The 23,390-nt window shown below is 34.6% G+C and overlaps 1 protein-coding gene across 1 annotated transcript in view; it reads left to right on the top strand.

Moving 5' to 3' along the window:
• The window catches only part of CadN (neural cadherin), a 122,850-nt gene that overhangs the window by 72,801 nt on the left and 26,659 nt on the right, over window positions 1-23,390 (top strand). The window contains 3 exon segments of the mRNA XM_070638485.1: window positions 2,017-2,132; window positions 9,638-9,802; window positions 21,314-21,451. Coding sequence (XP_070494586.1) covers window positions 2,017-2,132; window positions 9,638-9,802; window positions 21,314-21,451 — 419 coding nt within the window.

Below are 23,390 nucleotides of genomic sequence, written 5' to 3'. Positions count from 1 at the left end.
CCGAAATCAGCAGAATTGGAGTTTTGGAACTGAAATAGAAAGGAAATGGATTTTAGGAACCGAAATCAAAAGAATTGGAATTCAGGAACTGAAATTGATGTGAATGGGATTGAACTTTACTGACTTAAGGATTAGAGAATTAAAAATTCCAAGAAGTATGCTGAGAAAGGTTAATTGAAGGCTTTTGGACTTCTTGGATTAAATTCTTAAGAATTCAAGGTAAAACCCTGGGTTAAACTGACTGTTTTGACTTTATCTGGATTTTCTGTGAAGGATGGTTTGGATTTGTGAAGAGATTTTACTAATTAATTTATAAAATCCTTAACTTACAACCTGTAGGGCTTAAGGAGTGTTTCAGAAGGATATCGATTACATCTGAGATTTGATGAATTAAATTTTAAGAAAAGGGGTTGTCAGCTATTGATTAGAATTGATTAAACTGAATGGGAACCATGGTGAATTTATGAATTTGATATAATTTAATGCTGCAATGCTCAAGCGAGACTTTATAGTAGTTTAGACAACGTTAGGTAGATGTGTACACGGCAATATACTCAAATAGCGTGAATGTGCCTTAACAGCATCTAGACGACTGTCTAATGACTTCAACTTCAAACCAGAGCTTGAAATCGACTTGCATTTTGAATGGAAAAGTCAGCTTGACTTGATACAAAATTGGAGTCATCTTCAGGCTCTGCTATAAACCTAAAAGCATCTATACAACATCCAACAACCCTCATATTTTATAATGCTTCTTTCATGTTCATAAACTAAACTCTACATCATTTGAAAATTTATATTGTCAATAAAAAGAACGACACTAGTTTTGCATAAAAATAGCACATAAGTGTCGTTTATGTTTCTATCACAATCAACTTTATGGTTTCCTATGTAAACTTTACAACTCAATTCCCCTTTAATCTACATCCTTTCGGCTAAAAAACAGATTCAATTCATTTAATGATTTGTTTATTTTCTAAATTTGATAGTTTTCATCATGGATATAAATTTATGTTTGAAGTTACATTTGTTGATATTTCGTACCTTTATTGTATTGTTAGCCTTTGAGGTGTTTAATTAAGGATTTCTTTTTTTTTTTTGGAGCAATTGTTTATTTAAGTTTCAAAATTATGTTGATTAATTCGTGTAAATGGATTGAATTTCGACATCTAAAGGCGGTAAATGGAGATGTTTGTTTTAAAATGTTTGAGTAAAGTGTATCAAATTTTTGGGCATTAATAATGGATGTGGAATGAACTGCTACATTTTTGACATAAAATTGATAAATTTTGAGGCAAAATTGTCACTTTGGCAGAACTGATCAGACTTTCAGATTAATATTTCAAACTTTTGGCAAATTTTGCTAGACTTTGGTAGATATTGTCTAAATTTGGGTAGTTTTGTCAGAATTCAGGCAGATCTTGTGAGATTTTCACAAAGTTTGTAAGAAAATTAGAAGAATTTGCCCAAATTTTGACAAAAATTGTCTGATTTTATCAGATTTTTGACAAATTTTGTAATGTTCTTGTCGGAAATTATCGAACCTTTGGAAGAATTCGTCAAATTTTAGCAAATTTTATCAAAAATCAACCAGAATTTGCCAATAATTTATCAAAATTCGCCTGACTTTAACGAAAATTTGCCAGAATTTTCAGTCCAAGTTTTGGGAACAATTCACCAGAATTAAATCATAAAGTTAATCACATTCAATTCCTTAAATCATTCCAAAATCCTTACAACCATCCTTTACCATCCCTTGAACCCTCAATCATCCACATCTTCCTATATGATGTTGTCAGAGATAAAAAAATACATTTTTTAAAGTGCCACACAAATAATATATACTAAAAGAACATAAACTATGATTGATGTCCATTTTTTGCCACACACACAAAAAGGAACGAAGAATCTTCTGTTGATTCTCATGTCGAGTTAAAATGAGCATAAGAATTGAAATTTATGTTAAAGCAATTTTTCCTCATGTTTTTTCTTATTTTTTTTTTCTTCTCAAAATAGCGTCTCGCATTCGATATGAGATCACGAGCGGTAACATAGGAGGTGCGTTTGCTGTAAAAAATATGACTGGCGCCATTTACGTTGCTGGAGCATTGGATTATGAGACCCGTAAACGAGTAAGTACAAGTTCTGATTATTTCTTGTTTGAATTTTTATTTTATAGATGATAAAAACTTTATTTTGGAAATCCTCGCTCCTTCGCTGCTGCTGACATTAATTTTTGCCACGGACAAATGTAAAAATTGGCTTTTGCACTGTGTAATTTTTTACAAAAAGTTGATGATAAAAATATAAACTTTTCGTTATGAATTATTGAAAAAAATCTCACCCAAAGGAAGCATTTTGGCGATGATGAAAATTTCTTATTTCGGAGCAGTAAAAAAATAACAAACTTTTTTTCGTCGTAATTTTTCATTCTTTTCGTTTTACTGTTTGCCGTCTTTTTTGACGTTAAATAAAGAGTAAAAATTAATAAATAATGAGTGGAAGGAAAATTCATTTTTTCGGTTCCGTTTTTTAAAGTTCTAAAAGAGGAAGGAAAATTCATGCTTTTTTTGCAAGTTTGAAAATTGTTGCTAAATATAGAATGTTCTTGTGTCATTTTTCACAATTTTTCGTGCATTTTTGATGAGAATTTGTGCAATTTGCTTACAATTTGTTGGATGTCTTCGAGGATGCTAAATGACTTTCAATTTAATTGAAAAATTGTCAATTCCTGGAATTTGATTTGACTTTTAGAATCATTTACATTCATTCTCAACAAAAATTTAATTTTCCACTGTTAAAACAGTCCCAGGAAAGCACACGGCAGACATATGGATAAAAACTGGACTATAGGCTTGCGTTAGTCAAGTTTGGAACCGAATTTCATCAAATTTTCGGCTTACTTACTTATTTACTTCGCTGGTCGTACAGATTCCAAAAACTCGATTATAGACTCGATCAAGGACCATAATTCCAAAATTTAGGCCTCTGCCTATAAATGATGTGCTTTCCTGTGTCATAAACCATAATTTCTAAAGTCATAACAAGCCATCCATCAAAAAATGCAACAAAAAATTCCTATAACTTTAACAAATCCTCAAAGACAGATCATAAAATTCCTTCTCATTCTTTTGTTGCATTCTCCCACTCAATAAAGTAAGAAACAAGAGATTCTCAAAGAATTTTCATTCTGACCTTCATGTACCCTCATCAACTGCTGTTATTATGTACTATACTAAAAAGAAATATAACAGCAAAATACATAAAAATTTGTGAAAAAAAAAACTTTATTTTTACTCTCCGACTATCATCATCATGCTAAAGCATTTCAGCACATCCTCGTCGCTATTCTCTATGATGCATAAAACACACAACTAAATGTTGATAGAGAGTAGAAAATTCCTTTATTTTTTAGTAAAAAGAGGGAAACGATGGCTTGTAGAACATAACACATAAAATTAAATTTTCATTTGAACCGTGTGCAGTTAGAAGCAGTCAGTGTGAGTGAAGGAAGAACGAATCTAATTCAATTTCATTTTTCCAGAAACAAGAAAGAAAAGTTTTTTATATTCACACCGTTTTCACGTGTGAATGTATTGAATTTGTTCAGATTGAAAAATCAGTTTTTTGGATTTTTCAGCAAAACTAAGCACAATGGCAAGTTATGTTCTATCGCAAAAAGTTTGTGCCTGGAATTCCACATCATATGCAAAAAACAGATTTGAAATTGGTTAAGGCATTGCTGAGAAAATCGAAAAATTCGCTTTCTGTAAGCAAGCAAGCAAGCAAGCAAGCAAGTTAATGTACACGATAACTCAAAAACTAGACATCGTAGAGACTTCTTTTTTGCAATCGATAGGTGCCATTCCAAGGAAGAACTGATTAGATTTTGGGCATGGCAGGAACAGCCAATGCTTCTAAAAAAGCAAAAAACTTTCGGTTTCATACAAAATTTCAAAATCAATGTTTTCTATGATTTTTTGCAACTTTGATCCCTCAAATATTTGCTGGAGCCTGATCCCTCAAACATTCGCCAAGCGAAGCTTGGCCTACCCGCTGGAGCTTGATCCCTCAAACATTCGCCAAGCGAAGCTTGGCCTACCCGCTGGAGCTTGATCCCTCAAACATTCGCCAAGCGAAGCTTGGCCTATCCGCTGGAGCCTGATCCCTCAAACATTCGCCAAGCGAAGCTTGGCCTACCCGCTGGAGCCTGATCCCTCAAACATTCGCCAAGCGAAGCTTGTTGGAGCTTGATCCCTCAAACATTCGCCAAGCGAAGCTTGCCTATCCGCTGGAGCCTGATCCCTCAAACATTCGCCAAGCGAAGCTTGCCTATCATTGGAGCCTGATCCCTCAAACATTCGCCAAGCGAAGCTTGCCTATCCACTGGAGCCTGATCCCTCAAACATTCGCCAAGCGAAGCAGCCTACCCGCTGGAGCCTGATCCCTCAAACATTCGCCAAGCGAAGCTTGGCCTACCCGCTGGATTCCCTCAAACATTCGCCAAGCGAAGCTTGGCCTACCCGCTGGAGCTTGATCCCTCAAACATTCGCCAAGCGAAGCTTGGCCTATCCGCTGGAGCCTGATCCCTCAAACATTCGCCAAGCGAAGCTTGGCCTACCCGCTGGAGCCTGATCCCTCAATCATTCGCCAAGCGAAGCTTGGCCTACCCGCTGGAGCCTGATCCCTCAAACATTCGCCAAGCGAAGCTTGGCCTACCCGCTGAAGCCTGAACCCTCAAACATTCGCCATTCTGCTTGGCCTACCCGCTGGAGCTTGATCCCTCAAACATTCGCCAAGCGAATTGGCCTACCTGGAGCCTGATCCCTCAAACATTCGCCAAGCGAAGCTTGGCCTACCCGCTGAAGCCTGAACCCTCAAACATTCGCCAAGCGAAGCTTGGCCTACCCGCTGGAGCTTGATCCCTCAAACATTCGCCAAGCGAAGCTTGGCCTATCCGCTGGAGTCTGATCCCTCAAACATTCGCCAAGCGAAGCTTGGCCTATCCGCTGGAGCCTGAACCCTCAAACATTCGCCAAGCGAAGCTTGGCCTACCCGCTGGAGCCTGATTCCTCAAACATTCGCCAAGCGAAGCTTGGCCTATCCGCCGGAGCCTGATCTCTCAAACATTCGCCAAGCGAAGCTTGCTCCTGATTTCAAACATTCGCCAAGCGAAGCGGCCTATCCGCTGGAGCCTGATCCCTCAAACATTCGCCAAGCGAAGCTTGGCCTACCCGCTGGAGCCTGATTCCTCAAACATTCGCCAAGCGAAGCTTGGCCTACCCGCTGGAGCCTGATCCCTCAAACATTCGCCAAGCGAAGCAGCCTACCCGCTGGAGCCTGATTCCTCAAACATTTGCCAAGCGAAGCAAGCCTGATCTCTCAAACATTCGCCAAGCGAAGCTTGGCCTTGGAGCCTGATCCTCAAACATTCGCCAAGCGAAGCTTGGCCTACCCGCTGGAGCCTGATTCCTCAAACATTCGCCAAGCGAAGCTTGGTAACCAAGCTGGAGCCTGTCAAACATTCGCCAAGCGAAGCTTGGCCTACCCGCTGGAGCTTGATCCCTCAAACATTCGCCAAGCGAAGCTTGGCCTATCCGCTGGAGCCTGATCCCTCAAACATTCGCCAAGCGAAGCTTGGAAATATCCGCTGGAGCCTGATCCCTCAAACATTCGCCAAGCGAAGCAATCCACTGGAATCCCTCAAACATTCGCCAAGCGAAGCTTGGCCTTGGAGCCTGATCCCTCAAACATTCGCCAAGCGAAGCTTGGCCTACCCGCTGGAGCCTGATCCCTCATTCGCCAAGCGAAGCTTCCTATTGGAGCTTGATCCCTCAAACATTCGCCAAGCGAAGCTTGGCCTATCCGCTGGAGCCTGATCCCTCAAACATTCGCCAAGCGAAGCTTGGCCTACCCGCTGGAGCCTGATCCCTCAATCATTCGCCAAGCGAAGCTTGCCTACCCGCTGGAGCTTGATCCCTCAAACATTCGAAGCGAAGCTTGGCCTATCCGCTGGAGCCTGATCCCTCAAACATTCGCCAAGCGAAGCTTGGCCTACCCGCTGGAGCCTGATCCCTCAAACATTCGCCAAGCGAAGCTTGGCCTACCCGCTGAAGCCTGAACCCTCAAACATTCGCCAAGCGAAGCTTGGCCTACCCGCTGGAGCTTGATCCCTCAAACATTCGCCAAGCGAAGCTGCCTACCCGCTGGAGCCTGAAAACATTCGCAAGCGAAGCTTGGCCTACCCGCTGAAGCCTGAACCCTCAAACATTCGCCAAGCGAAGCTTGGCCTACCCGCTGGAGCTTGATCCCTCAAACATTCGCCAAGCGAAGCTTGGCCTATCCGCTGGAGCCTGAACCCTCAAACATTCGCCTGGCCTACCCGCTGGAGCCTGATTTCAAACATTCGCCAAGGATTGGCCTATCCGCCGGAGCCTGATTCTCAAACATTCGCCAAGGCTTGGCCTACCCGCTGGAGCCTGATTCCTCAAACATTCGCCAAGCGAAGCTTGGCCTACGTTCTGGAGCCTGATCCCTCAAACATTCGCCAAGCGATACCCGCTGGAGCTTGATCCCTCAAACATTTGCCAAGCGAAGCTTGGCCTATCCGCGAGACTTTTTATGGGACGGTGTGAATATATCCGCATTGGGTTTCTACCCGATACACTAGTTTTTTTTTAGTTTCTTTTTCCATTCAATTATTAAGTAACATTGTCTTTACGTTTTTACTATGCTAACAACATATATACATCGTCGTAAAAAAGTTTCTGCCATGAAAGTAACGAAAATAAAAAGAATTTTTTTTTTGTTCATTTCTATTAAGAGTATTGAAATGTTTTTGCGTGCTTTTGCTAATGCTGAAGGCTATTTTTTTGGGACATTGATGCTGTAAATTCTGAGGAATGTGTTGAGTGGAAATCTACATGCAGTAGAATATTGCAATGTTGCACGATGACTTTTAATGAAGTTAGTGTTCTGCTGTACTGCGTTTATGAGGGATATAAGAGTTTAGGGCTTGGAAAAGACTGTAACTAGCAGCATAATGTGGTAAACTGTATTCATTGCCTTAAAAATGTGTCGATTCAGCCGTCATGGTGCTGTCAGGACAACTAAACGTTGATCCGCCAATACTTCGGCTCCCTAGCAAATACTATGTACTGTTCGAGTGCTTGGTTCTCATTTTAGATTGAAGTTAGCACATTTAGAGACATACTTGTGTTTGGAGTTTATGAAGACTCTAGATAGATTCGACAGTGATTTGCTCATTCGCTGTCTGTTGCTTGGCAAATTGAGACTCTTTGAGAAAGGTCACTTGCAGTGCCATAAAAGCTTTTTCTGTGGCTTGGGCATCATCTAGACCTATGTTTAGTCATAAGCCAAACTGTCATCTTGAGATCACATTTGATCGATCCTAATGAAAAAATGCCAGATTCAGCACTTAACAGTCCACAATTCATCTACTATATTGAATACAGCTCAAAATAAGTCCATACTAACCTAGATCTTCAACCCCTTATCACCCCACTTCCATTCTATATTATCAAAAAAACTCTATAAAAAACTATTTCACTGAAAATGTTTTTCATGAAGCACAAAGAACAAACTCTCCGTTGCTCTATGTTAAGCAAGTTTATGGCCGAAGGGCGATAAAAAAAAATGTATAAAACATATGAACAAAAAAAAAGTTGTGCTGCTGCTTTAATTAATGGCACCTAATGAAAGAGGATAGAATAAAAAAAATTTTTAAGCCAAAAAAAGAATAAAGCTCGCTCAAAGCAGCTTCTTGCTGTCTCATAGAGAAAGAGAAAAAAAGTGAAATATTTCCTTTAATCTCGTAAATTAGATGGTGAACTAAGTGAGATGTGAGAATGGGAAGGAGATGAAGAAGAAGGCCAAAAATAAAGTACATTATGATCAACTTTTTGTTGCTTTTTGGGGAAGTAAAAGCGCCTTGGTGGGTCACTGACCGGGTGAACCAAATGAAATAGGCTCTGGCGAGGATCCATCCATTCATATGGCTTCCGTTTGGGATCTACAAAGAGGCCGCTTCCATTTAGTGTTGATAAAGAAGCTTTAACTGAGTCTTGAAGGCTTTTCCTGCTTCCTTCTTCAGTTATGTTGCTCGGGCTTAGCCTTGTGGATCATAAAACTTAGGGTGGATGTTGAACTCTCGGGCTCAAATACCAGTAGCATTTAAATGACGTGAACTAAGAATTAGGCAACTTGAGATCCTAGAACCGGTCATTTGAAATGCCAAGCTGTCAATAAGTTCCTAAATTGGCATCAAATCCTCAAAACAATGCCTACATCCCTTAAAAAGCGCATCAAATCCACTTCCATCTCTTCAATTTCCCCTTTTCAAACTTCCTTCTTTCATTTATTTCAACTATATGGTATGTGATATATGATTATGATACTAGCTGGCTTTAGCCTTGGCGTCTTTCATACAAGTTTCATATAAGGATTAATTCAGATGGAAAATAAAGTCGTAAGAATTTTTTTCTTTTCGGTTCTCGTTCCTTTAAAAATTGATTTTTAAGCAAATACAAATATTGAATTGAACATTCCATTGACTTGAAATTGAAACTTGATTTTTCAAATATTTAAACAAAAAGAACCGACAAAAAAATGAGCAACAAAATACATGAAATCTTGAAAAGAACTTTATGAAGCACAAAAAAAAGGAAGCGATACTGAAAGTCGATTAGATGATTCATAATGTGCATTGTCTTGTGCTGCAATTCCCACTGCAGCAGCAACTTTATGGATTTTTTTATTTAATGAAAATATGAATGGAGTAGAAGAAGTGAGATGGGTAGGAGGAAAATATATTGCAAATGGAAGATCAACAAGAATTGATAACAATTGAAATTGGGAGAAAGCATGGATTTAATTTCAAATATTGTTCATGGAATGATTCTTAATTCGATTAATATGGAAAGTATCATTCTTTGGGAGTAATGCATAAGTGGATATGATCGAGGAATATTTGGTATAGTGAATGAGACAGGACAGAGAGACCCTGATCCTCCTACACCCTCTGTATACGCTCGAGTCGAGGTTGTTCACAAAAAGCCTAGAGTTTGTTCTAAATTCCAGGTTTACAGCCTTAGATGAACTATAAGGTACAATCAAAAGCTGCAGGACAACGATTCTTAGCTGAATCTTGCATAGAACCTCAGAATATTGAAGCCTTTGCCCAAAATGGGGAGATGAGTTGAGGGTAACACCTCAATATTTTACAGCATTCTAAGCAAAATTCGAAGTCTTTTTATTTATTTCATGGCAGAAAACTACTTACTTAAATAGCATTAATCGGTTAATTTATGAGCCTACGTAACTCTGACATGATGCTGGACTTTAAACCAAATCCGACACCAAGTCAGAGTCACGCCGACCTGAATTTCGGATCAATTAACCGACTTGTGCTATTCTAGTCAACACAATATATATGTTGAAAACATCAATAATTTTATAGATTTATTTTTGAGTTGTTTATTGACTAAATGAAATAATCTCTAACTTATATAACTGTGTGACACAAATAAGGTAACAAAATGTATCAATAAATTTCTATTTTTCCCCAAAAAAAAAAACTAAATTAATGCTCACGAAAAAATAAAATAAAAATACGTAGTACGAACTACGTTTGGCAGCATCTGATAACTTGAAAGAAAACTACACCACAGTCGTTATTCATGTTAAAGACGTCAACGATAATCCACCCGTCTTTGAACGTCCAACGTATCGAACACAAATCACAGAGGAAGATGATAGAAATTTACCAAAACGTGTTTTGCAGGTCTTTGTCAAATATCCATCAATTAATGCCTTTTTTCTGAGCTTTTGTTTTTTGTTTGCTGTGGCTTTATGCCACAAATTTTATTTTACAAACAAATATGCCAAAACACTTACACATGAACAAATTAAACCAATTTTTTTCTTTATCTTTGCGTTTTTTATTTTATTTGAGATGCATGTGGAGTTCGTGGAATTCTTTTAAATTGGTTTTTTACAAAATAATGTTTTGTGGTTTCTTTTTTTTTGTGAATTCATTTACGTGTGAAAAATGTTATGTTTTATGAGGAAAAATATTAATATATTTTGCGACTTGGAATACTTGGAATTTCAAGAGTAAATTTGAGTTTGAAGTCTTGAACCCAAATTTGAACTCTGAAAATTATATCAGCCCTACTTATTCATCCTCTTTTCGCCTCTCTTCTCCTTATCATCCCCCTCTCGACTGCCTCAATTCCCCCTTTCTTCCACCTCCCCTTCTAAGTTTTATGAACGTATAGATAGAGCCTGAATTGGGACCAAATAAAGCAATTTTAGCAATCAAATAGGAAATTACTTAACGTTGAGGAAGAAGGAAGGGCAGGAGAAGATCACAACTTTGCTACAGAGTCAAAATTTAGGTTTCTGATTCTGTTACAAAGCTTTACGTTCAAGTGGGAAGATCTAAAAATGATGTATTAACCGTTTCTTAATATCCAAGCGTTTCCTAATTTTTACTACATTATGTGGCATTCAAGAACAAGTTCATCAAGTGCTGATACACAAAATCACAAAATTCCTCTTAAACACCCTCTAACTAACTTCAGTAGCGTCATATTTTGCGGTTAATTTTATAATTAATTTAACAACAGCTTTAATCACAAATATTTAATTTCCATGGAAACACTTCGAACTACATGCGTATCGTAGTTCGTACTATGACAATAATTATTTTATCTGCCACGTGGAGGCTTATTATGGCTTAATATAGTACAAATTCTAGGAAAGATGATAGCTTTGATGAGGCTTTCATTCAGTTTACATGATGAGACGTAATTAAGACAGAAATATGTAATTGATATTTGATATCCGGAAGGCAGATGGTGTAGAAATAAGCGTGACTTTAATATCAATCCTGTCTGACTCTAGCTTTAGGCCTGCGTGAATCTGGTCTCAGTCTAAAGTGACTCTAACCCTAGACCAGGTTCGATGAAATGAAATTCGATCTCAGGTCAGAGTCTAGTCAGTTTGGGACGGATTTTCGGCTAGTTCTACATTGTGTGCTTTCCTAGATAAAGCTTCAAGTATTGTCATGAAGCCAGAAAGCTTCAATAACTACGGCATGTGTCTAACTCTTGTTTATAGAATTTTTCACCCAAACTGAAAGCATTTTTCTTCAATTTTTCACTCAAAAATAGTCAAAAATATTTCATTTTACTCATAAATACTAAAAAGCATTTTCCACAATTTAAGCCTCAAAATTCCTCATTCTAAACGTTTGATGTAATTTATTTTCCTAAAGCATCTGCACCTCAATAAAAAAAAATCCTCAAAATCTTCAACATTTTAATTTAAATGTAAAATATTTTTTTTAGCACACAAAAAAAAAATGATAATAATTCACAATAAATTAATAGCATTATCATTGTACCCTCAAGTATTCAGCAGAAAAATGGAAACAAAAATCCCACGAGAATTAAATTTTGCACTTGGCACTGTGAAAGATAATGAAAAGAAGAATAGTAACACATAAATAAATAAATAAATAAATACATATATAAATTAAATTAAAAAGCCAACAATGAATGTGCAACACACACAAAAAAAAAGTTTTTCAAGTGCTAGTTACGTTGTTAAAATATGAATTTAATTGAACAACATGCCTTTGGGGTGCTTTCAACTCGATATTTTAAATATTTTATGTTATTTAATTTTATTAATTTTTTATAGCAATTCGAAAATTGCAGTTTGTAGATTAAAGGGGAATATTTTTGGTGATGAAACAATTTTTTCGGATGGTTTCGGGCAGAATAAGCTGAATAATTGTTGGAAATTGTTAATTGTAACTTACAGAATCGGTTTAAAGGTATTTTAAACTTATTCAAATGATGCTGCCAATTTTATTACATCCTTAAACAAGGATACCTCATTTATCAGTCATATGGACGTTAAAATTAGACTGCATCCATTTGGTAATGATTAAAGAGGTTTAACGGAACCTTTATAGCTCCGTAGCGGAACGTTCTTCATTAATGTCGCCCAGAATGTATTCTACCAGTGCTGGAAGATGATTCGAATTTTATAGGGAATAAAATCTACTCCAAATTGACAAAAATACGTCAAAACTAGTCGTCAATTGGACATTAACTTACCATTAATTAGTTACAACGTATTTTTGTCAACTTGGGGTCTTTTATATCCTAAATTTGAGTCAACTTCGCGCTCTGATCAATACTAAAGCTCTCATAATTACATAATTACAATTCCGGAGAGTACACGGCGTTATAATGGCCAAAAATCTGATCCTAGGACGATTTGACTCTAGTCTTAACCTGGATTTCATTGAATCTGGACAATACCTAGAGTCATGCTTGTCTGAGTTTGGATTTTTGGTCATTTTTACTCCGTATGCTTTCCGGACAAAAAAATATCTTTAACTAGTTACAAAATGCTTTTAATCGGGTACTGTCACCTACCCAAGCTAGTTTATAACTACTTATAAGCTGTTCGAACAGAATTTAGAGTGTCAGACACTTTTATACATCCAATTATCGTATCTATATGAATCTTAATTCTTTATACATTATTATATTCTCTATAAATATCAAGTACACATCCTTGTATTTAATTATACGATATTAATTTAATTTCAATTTTATTTTATATCTTCAAATATCTCTTCAATTATACTTTTATTTTCCAGCAAAAATACAATTCATTTTTTGATATTCGATTCTGCATTATTTTTATCATCAAAAATGAATCAAATTTCACTTGAATTTTTTATTATTATTTTTTATTATTATTTTATGATTTTTTTTCCATTTTTTTTAATTTATTTTTAGTACATACTTACATTGGTTGCATCGGATAGTTTAAATGAAAATCATACGACAATCGTTATTAATATAAAAGACGTAAACGACTTACCGCCAACATTTCCTGAAACGTCATATGAGAAAACATTAAATGAGGAAATGGATGCTCCATATATGATGATGCAGGTTGTTTTAATTTGATATTTATAGCAAAAAAAACTTAAACTAATATTTATGGTGACTGGGGAATTGTATGTAGATAGATGTACATTTTCAGCATAATTAGATGTCGTCTGACTTGTTATTCAATATTGTGCATTTTGTTAACTACATATTGAACATGCTTGAATCAATTACTAAGAAATAATCACAAAAATTTTATCATGTTTTGTTCCTAGTCGCTTCTAAAATTTACAACAATTTTCTCTTCATGTTCCTCCTCCATGAATTAATTAATGTTCATGTATAATCTCATCTTATATGTTGTACAGACTGTTATTAACAATTGTTTAACAAAAATTAGATGCAAAATTATCTGATTAAATTACTATTGTAGCTGGTGACAGAGATGTATTGAAATTGCTTTGATCTGAATGTATTTTATGGTAAATTATTGGGAATGTATCGAATTTAGGAAGAAGTTGGGTGTCTTCATCAGGTTGATGGATGGGGTTGGTCAAGATGGGGTTTTGGGTGTCTTCATCGCATCTCTGAAGCACATGGGATTCTCATAATATCCTCAAGTTTGCTTGATATGTCAGCAGAATTTGCTACAAGACTCAAGCGACACATCTTGTCAATGACGGTTTAAATGCTTCATGGCGTCATGATGCTATTTGATCAATGTCTTAAGACGACGTCATCATCAAATGGTGTTATGACGTTATTCTGTACCAATATAAGCACCAGTCCCTAACAAATTATCAACAAATTCAGCAATTTCCAATGAAATTCAAATTCTAATCTCATGTCTACTTACTTTTACTCAACTTTTACTTCTTATGAATGAACTAAACTATCAGTGCTATATTTTTAAATAAAGTTGTTGACAAAAACAAGTAGCAGGTTGCTATAGTAATCAACATGACGTCAATTGTCAACAAAGTTTCATTTTCTGTGACATTTACTTTTAATTCTTTATGAAGAAATATGCAGCAATAATCTTTGTTGAGTAGTTCTATTTTTTGATCGACCTTGGTGGCAGTTGTGACTTTATTATAACTTTTAACTCTTGAGAATGAGGTAGACTGAATGTGACAGATTGTTTTCAATTTTTCATGATTTTGAGTTGGAATGGAGCTTTAATAGATGATTTAAAATTGTATAATAAGTCAAAAACTGTGGCTTTTAGTCTTAAACTCTAGTTAGCTACTAGCTCTGCCCTATAGCACTTATAGTACCCTCTATCTCTGCTCTACAGCACCACCACGTGCCTATAAACAAAATTACCCCACAACAGAATATCAAAATCAATTTTAATCAATAATCAATACAAAAAGCCAACAGAAAGGCTTTTCACGTAAAGATAAATAGCTCGCAATATGTCAACTCAATACAATTTATCCCCAATTTTGCCACGCTCTAGTTTTTTTGCTCGCATTCAATACATAAAGCACAAAATTAATGAGAATTAATCAAAGCTTTGACTTTTACCTCCATCTCAATCATAAGTATTGCGATCAATATTGCGTAGTTATTTTCATATTTTTCTGTGCTGCTGAATGGTGGCAGTGAACTATTTTTGGTTGGTATGGAGGCTGATTCCAGGTTTAAGGCAATTCAATGCCTCAATATTCAATTAAAAAATTATAAAAAGAATCAAGTTCTAATTGAAAAATCACATAAATTTTTTAACATTCTAAAAATGATTCAAGCTTCCCAAAAAATGCAGGAAGCTTGAATAATTGATTCTTTTCGTTCCGTCGTGCCATCATTTCCCTTCTGTAACAAAAAATCACATTTCTTCTTCATAATGATGAGACGCGAATTTCTTTTTTCATTTATTTTCTGCACGTTCATCCTTGCTCTTTTGCCTGGATGAAGAGAACTTGAATGAATAATGACAATATGGAAGATTTGAGTTCGTTTAGAGGAATATGGGAGATTTTAATGAAGTGGATGCTGGATTATAGTGATTTATTTATTAGGTCATCTAGGATAAAAATGGGAAAAAATCTGAAAATTCGCGGAATTTTCCATATTGACTAGCTAATTCCGCCGAACACACCTCAATATGAGGTCTGAAGAGCACAAGTTGATTGATTGATCCCAAATCTGAAACCAGGTCTCCGTGAATCTAACATGCGGGGGATTTAAACCGTAACTCTGGCATAGGACCGGATTCGGCTTAAATCCCCCAACATACTAAAGTCAACCCAACCTGGTGCCAGATTTTGGATCAATTAACCAACTAATGCCATTCCCGTGGCTAACATAAAGCTTCCTAGTCATGAGAAATTACATCCGATTAATGTATGACAAAAGAAAACCATTAAAATCTTAAATGTCAGATAGTAAGAAGAATTAGAGATTTATGGGTTTCATTAAAATGATTTAATTATGAAAACTAATTAGAAAGTCATTATGAAATTAGTTATGAATAATATTTGATGAGGATTATAATTATGGTAATTTAAATTAATTTGTTAGAATATGAAATATGGTGTTTGTCAAAATTATTTGACTTCTTTGAATAAATGGAGCACAAAAGTGCTGCTGATGTCGAAATGAGGCTTTGAAAAATAGGCTTGATGGCTGAATGGGGTTGATATTGAGAATATCAGATTGAAATCAGACAAAACATGACTTAAGGACAATTTTGCGCCAGCTTGGTCACTAGTTAACTGTTAAATTTGATTTTTATCTGACTTAACACCTGTTTGGTCACGAATACTTTTAAATTATGACTTTTAAATCAGGATTCAATTCAGTTTAGATATTTAAACATTTTATTTAGGATGTAACTGCTCTGAATTAAGCCCTGGCTCAATGTTTATCAAAATTCGACCAAAATTGCGATTAATCGACCGTATTTTTAGCTTTAAACTTGTTAAACCAGGACGCTTTCCATAAACGTCAATTTTATCACTAGCAACTGGTTGACTGCTCGTAGAAGGTTCAAACAAGTCCTCAAATGTCAAGTTCCAATTCATAGAACACTCCATCAACGTCTTCAATCAAAACCTCCAATTTAAAATCCCCAGAAAACAATAAAACACTTTAAGCTTAACATTTTCTACACCGAATTGACGTCAAAAATTGTAAAATAATTCAAATGTTAAGTTCCTAAGGTAATTGTTGGTTTTATTTTTTCATTGCTTCTTACTTTCGATCAACAATTGTGTAAAACCGCCTTTTATATTTACAAAAAGTAAAGCATTTTATTCGTAGAATTCAAATCTATTCATTGCCTCCATCTCAAAAATACAAGAATAATTCTCACAAATCTAAGTGGAATGGTTGGGAGATGTAGACACAAAAATTTCCTTGATAATTGAATATTTAAATGTTTTTCTTTCTCATGTTACCACTTGAAACAGAGAAAATTGGAAAAAGAAGCTAAGGGTGGATGTGGAACTAAGCGGAACAAAAATGAGAGGCACGTTCATGAATTTATACCAAGGAGCAGTCAATTGAGAATATTGGAGTTGTTTTTTGAATGACTTTTCAAGTTTTAACTTTGTTTTTAACTTTGAGTCTTTTGAAATTGGAGGGAACATTGTGGCTTTTAAATTGAGTTTATTGTGGTGTGGAAAAATAATTTAATTAACTTTTTTTGGGGGTATTTGAAGAGTTTGTTGCTATAAATGGCTATATTATTGTGATATGTTTCATTATATCAACCATTGTTCGATTTTTGACACTCCAAAGGAAGTTGGGACCAAATTCAATTTTATCGTAGCAAATGAGACATTTTGGCAGCGTTGTGCTGACTTAGTGCTGGTTTAATGCCAAATTATGACTTCAAACTGATCTGACGTCAGCCTGGTTCCTGATTTTCGACTTTAAAATGTACAATACGCTCCCTTGACATGCATGACTCTAGCTTGAGACTGATTTTGATGAATCTGATACTAAAACAGAGTCATGTCGACCTAAAACACAAGTTTATGACTATTTGATGCCATAAACCTTTCAGACAGTCGATTCAATCCGAATTTTCCATACAAAATTCCTGTCAACTTCAAGCTCTGCAGCTGAAAGTCTAAGCTTTGACTTTTACTCTACGAGCAATCTACGAGCAAAAGCTATTACCAAAAAGAAACACATCCTAGTTAGTTACACAATTTCAAAAATTCCCTTTAATTCATCAAGCAAACGTTCTATAATTTCACACAATTTAAAGCCTCAAGCTCATCATTTTCTCTGCTTCTTCACATCACAACCGCCTTGCATACATGTGTGGAATCACAAAAAAAAAAAGAATTTAATTAGAAACTCAACAAAAAGAAGCTAAACAGCACACACGTGCTGTGTATTTTACAGGTACTTGAATCTGTTAAAATTGATAAGACATTGAATGACAGCCTCGACTTTCCTTCCGAGAATCTCTTCCTTATTTTTTGAGGATTTCAAAGCATTTTTACTCCTTCAAATTAAGACATTCTTTTGAATTTCTGGGCAAATTGCGCAAATATGTGATAATCCTCCTTTCAGTAACTCTACACGTGGATATGAAATCCAAAAGAAGTATTTATTTTATTTTTAAGCTTGAAATTCCTTCAAAGACTTCACATCAAGTGAGATTAGAGGTAATTCAATGACAAATGTAGCACGTGCAGTGCTTCCTGTATTTTGAAATCGATGGAATTTGTAGTTGAATGCATTGGTGGAAAGTCAATTTTGTTCTTGGGGTCGTTCAACTATTACAAGGGGTTGCAGGGTTGATTGGGATTTTTGACATTAATTATCATACATTGTAAGACATTCTATCCAATTTGTTACAAAGAGAGGTTAGGGGGGTCAATAAGTTGATTTTTCTCGTTACCTAACACCTGACTGTCCCCTTTGAACTCACATTTGACATCGAAATTTAATAAAACTAATGAAAATCACAACAATTCAATCTCAACGTACGTTCAGCTTCCTCTTTTGAAGACTACAATAAAATTAACCTTTTTTTCGTCCTTTTTTCCAACAAAATTTTTGACATTTTATATTATTTAAATTTACGTGAATCTGATCTTTTTGTGTGCTGTTCATTCACGAAAAAAAAGGTCAAAGAAGAATCGCAAAAACTTTTTGGCTTTTCGAAAAATTCAATAAATATTTACGCAACATAAATTAAAATTTGTAAATTTGCTGCGTTAATCTTAATGCAAAGAAGAACTCGACGAACTTTGATAAAGTCTTGTAAATTTCCTAAACAGTCTGTAAGAAGAATTGTTGATTTAATTTCAATTAACGTGAATCAGATTTGACCTTGTTGAGTATGGCTTGAATTTTTAATGAGATTCTGCAAGCTTTGTGAATACTTGGTTTGGCTAGCATAGGCTGAGGTTGTTATTTTGAATGATTGTTAGAAAATTCATAGGAAAAATGGAAATAAATGGTGAAATTCATATTTTTTTGGGGGCGGAAAAGTGATTTTTGATATAAATTGGCGAGGTAATTGAATAGGTCTAGTCAAGTGTTGTTTGTTCCTACAAACTGAATCCAACACACTGATACCCCAAACAACACGTTGCTGCAAATTCCATCAGCCGTCAGGGCTTCCAAATTGAAGGTGTTTGTCCAAAAAATGGAGTTTTGACGCTTTTATGACTGCACCCATGCCTCACGACTTGCCATTAAATTAGTATCGTAGTACCTTAACTTCCCAGTAGTCTCAACCCTGAAATACTTCCAAGACAGTGACCAAGATCAAGAATTTCACATCTAGATCTCCTTATACATCATTTTGAATCAACCCCCTTTAATCCCCAACATTCCAACCCTTTCAGCATTCTTAACACAAGAAATTCCCAATATTTAAAACCCAAGGCAGCATTTTTGGCACAAATTTCTTATTTCCACTTTCTATTTTTGTGCCTTTTGTGCTGCCACATCAGAAAAAGAATTTCCAAATCTTCTTTGAAGCATTTTTTCTTATTTGCTGACTTATGTTTGCTAATAAAAAGTGAGAATATCTTTTAAGAAGGTTGCAGCATAGAAGATTGAAATAGTTAAGATAAAAATGAAATAAATGGCTGTTTGAGATTATTTTATCTGTCTTAAAGTTGTGCATTTTTTATACATTTCTACTAGATTCAATCAATTTTATTGAATTAAATTGAAGAAAGTAAGGTAGATGGGAAATAAAGGGTTTTGAATTAAGTGAGGGAAAGATGAATAGGAAAGTCAGTGAAAGGGTATGCTAAAGGCAACGATTATGAGAATCACGTTAAGGACATGGGTTAGAAATAGCCGAAATCGAGCCCTAGGGCAACCTGGCTCTGGGTCAAATCTGGACTCAAGTCTGATTTCATTAAAACTCTCAATGAAGCTGTTTAAAGATAGTGAAGTCAAGCCAAAATGTGGCAAAATCTACGAGACCGTCAATGGCGGCCGAGAATGACGATAAGCAGCTACGCAAACATTTAAATTGAGCAAAAAAAGAGGTTTTTAAAGTAGAAACAAAAATATTCAATTTTCAGTACTTTTTTGTGTAAATTCATTGAATCCACAGTATCATCGACGTCATTGTTTGCTCATTGATAAATTTACAAATTTGACTTCGTGAATTCTATTGAAATCTAAATGTCTTGTAGTTCCCAGAAAGCTGATTCAATTACTTATAATTGAAAATTTTAGTTTTATGATGAAATTATGTAATTGGAACTTGCCACAATCACAATTGATTGGTGATTTAATTAAAAAAATTCTCAATATGACTTTTTTCTAGCATATCCAATAATAATAATGTCGAGTGCCTTTCAAGCGGTCTCATCGTAATCCGTCCGAAAAGCACGAAGCGAATTTTCAATTAAAATTTTTTTTTTTGTGCATTATTTATTCAGTTTTTGAAAATAATTTTGATGCTCGTTGCATAAATGAAATTTTTTTTCATGTCCGTGCATAAAATTTGTTTGCACATGCATATAGCCGCAAGAAATTTTAATAGAATTGTAAGCATTATCGAAAACATGGCAAAATAATAAAATTTTTCTGTCTCTTAAACTTTTTTTGCATCCGATTTTTTGAGAATTTTTTTATTCGCACAAATCACAGAAAAATGCCGGCTTAATACTTCCAATTTTTAGATTTTTTATTTATTCATTCATGTTTCGAAACAAATATGTACGGGATTTTTTTTTCATGTTGTTTTGTTCCTATGTGAGTTATTTTTGAAGTCAGTAAGGAATGGGATGGAATTTTTGGGTTGTTTGGGTATGGAGCGCAATTTTTGGGATTCCTGTTGGATTGACTAGCTTTTTTGTTGGGAATTGCTATCGTTTATTGGAAATTAGAGTTGGTTGTGACTGATCTTGCAGCGATTACATGCTGAAACCATAATTTGGCGGGTTTTGTGCTTATTTAGTCTATCTTCTTGTTAATTAAATTTAAAAATTATTAAGTAAAACCCACGTAACACAAATTTGATGATCAATCCAAAATCCGAAACTAGATGACCGTGATTTTGACATCTAAACCGGATTTTGTGATCAAGTCAGAGTCACGCCAACTGAAGTCGAATTTTGGATCAAATAACTTGTATGTGCTATTCAGTAACTCCTCAGACAGCCAGATTGTTGACAATTTGAACAAATTGTCTCATTTTGGGTTTCATATATAACAATAAATCAAGCGATACAGAAATCTAAGTTCTTAAGGATGTTTACAAAGAGATATAGGGGATCAATCTTATTTATAACTTTTCGGTGAAAAAATAATTCAATTTTTAAAGGAATTGTATGAAAATTTCACTTTAAAGGTATTTTTATTACAGTATTGATTCTATATTTATGCTTTAAAATGAAAGATGAGGAATTTATTAATCAAATTTTTTAAATTTTTTATAATTTTTGGTTATTTGTTGATGATTTTTGATTAATTTTAGACGAATTTTAAATTTTTAATGAATTTTGATCAATTTTTGATGGTTTTTTTTTTTTTAAATTTGAAGATTTCTGATCAATTTTAGAACACATTAATGAGTAAAAATCTTAAAACTATCCAAAAAATTCAAAGATTATTTTAAAATCCAGCCAGACTAATCCTCCAATCTTTCAACAACAAAAATAGTTTCTATTTTCTGCATGCAATATTTTTTTATTATTTCTCACATAACACACCAAAAACTACATACAAATACACTTAACAATAACAAATTTTTACCAATTTAGCAATATGAATTATGCATGAAGCTTTACCACCCAATTTTTCATTTTTTTTTTTTTTTATGTTTCTGCTCAATAAACATTTTTCAATCATAACAAAAATTTTAATGTTTATTTTCGTTCTATTTTTATTCGCATTCGTATATATTTTTTGGGGAATAATATACGTTTGAAATACAGGTGACGGCAACGGATGGTGATAAGGATAGACCACAAAATATTGTTTATTTCCTTACCGGACAGGGTATTGATCCAGATAATCCATCGAATAGTAAGTTCGACATTAATAGGACAACCGGAGAGATATTTGTGCTGAAGGTGAGTTTTTGGAATTAGTTTTGATATATTATGATGAATATTAAGGTTGTGAATGTAAGGAACTGATTTTTAAGCGATTTTAATTCTTGGAATTGATTCTAACCTTTTTTGTTCAGGTTTAGTTCAATCAAAAGCACCTCCAAGTAGCCTAGAGTGGCTTTGACTTAGTTTTAGCTTCGGCTTAGACTGGAGTGACTCTGGGTCGCTGTATTGGGCTTAAATCATGCGCCATGCTAAAGTCACGACGGCCTGATGCCGGATTTTTGATCCTGTAACTGATTGAGCAGGTTGAAACCGCTTTAAAGCAGCATAACTCAGCCAAATGTGACTTTTTTGGATTTATGTCACTACATACCCCAAAAGACATCATCAATCCCTCCTACATCCCATCCAAACCCTTTAAAAAATTCCATCAAAATTCTTTAAATTTCCTTTTCCTTAAATCATCTTTAAATCGAATTTAATACGCGACATAAATCCGTCATTGCTTTAAGTAAAGAAAAAAAAATCATCATAAAAAGCTAGCGCGCTACAAAGAAGCCCACAAGCGGCAATTCTCTTTTTTCTCATTTTGAAACGTGCCGAGTTGAAATTTATATTATTTATTCATTCGATAAAATGTCCATGAGGAATATTGACTTCCAACACACAAAATTTTTTTCTCTCATTTTCATTTCGAATTTCGCTTCCTCGTCGAAATGAGAAATTTTTGTCATTTGCAGAATAAAAGTTAATTTTTTTTAAAAAACTTGTCAAAATGAAAGGAACAAATTCAAACATTCAAGCACGTTTCAATGGCACTAAAAGAATTTATGGCACTAGAGTAGAAAAATAATCGCTTAATTGAAGGAGTTTTTACTCATTATTGCCTCACGTCTGTGTCTATATCTTGAAAATTAAATTTATAATTAAACTAATTATCTCGACAATCTTGAGTAATTGACAAGAATGCTGGTGGTGCGAGGAAAAGAGTTTAAATAAATCTTAAGGAAAAATGCCTTCTGGAGACGACGAGGAGGAAGTCTTTTGATTTTTGTAAATATTTAAATAGTTTGAAAAAAGATAAAATTTTTTGTTTGAGTTTAATGAGATTTTATGGAGATTGTGTTATCCTTTAAGATGGGGAAGTGGAGGCTATGATAGCATTAATGATGAGAAAAAGGAGTTTTTGAATTTGAGGAAACAAAAATCTTAATTATTGTAGCAATTCTGAGAATTTTTTTTACGAATTCTCAAGAAGAGGTAGGAAGAGGGTGGATTGACACACAATACTAGTCTTAGATTTATAGCTTCTATGATAATATCGCGAATATTTCGAATGTTTCTTCCATTTAACTCAATTTAACTTAATTTTCGCAAAAATTTCAGCTTAAAGTGAAATAAAACATTGAAAAGCATTGAAAAAACATTGAAAAACATTGAAAAACATTGAAAAACATTGAAAAACATTGGAAATTTCAAAAATTTTCCTTAATTTAACTCAATTCAACATAAATTCGTCAAATATTTCAGCTTAAAGCATTAGAAAACATTGCAAAACATTAAAAAACATAGCTTAACATTGTAAAACATTGAAAAAATTCAAATTTCTCGTTCATTCAACTTGAATTTCACAAATTTTTCAATTTAAAGCATTAGAAAACACTGTAAAACATTGAAAAACATTTCAAAATTTCAAATTTATCCTTCATTTAACTCAATCTAACTCACAAAGCATTGAACAACCATGAAATTTTTTTTTCAAATAATGCAAATTACTTTGATAAAGGAAGTGAATAAATATATATTTTTAAAATATTATCATCATCTCATCTCCATCAGCTGCATAAAATTTCCATTAAAATTCCAATGTAAAATTTTTTTTTTCTTTTTCATCATCTTGCTCTAATTTGCTGTCTATACGGAACTGCATCTATAAATTGCATAACATTTTTCATGG

Source organism: Chironomus tepperi, unplaced genomic scaffold (assembly GCF_022539635.2).
Source record: "Chironomus tepperi strain 1889 unplaced genomic scaffold, CSIRO-AGI_Ctep_v1 contig_174, whole genome shotgun sequence".
NCBI lineage: Eukaryota > Metazoa > Arthropoda > Insecta > Diptera > Chironomidae > Chironomus > Chironomus tepperi.
This window is presented reverse-complemented; position numbering and strand designations above follow the sequence as displayed.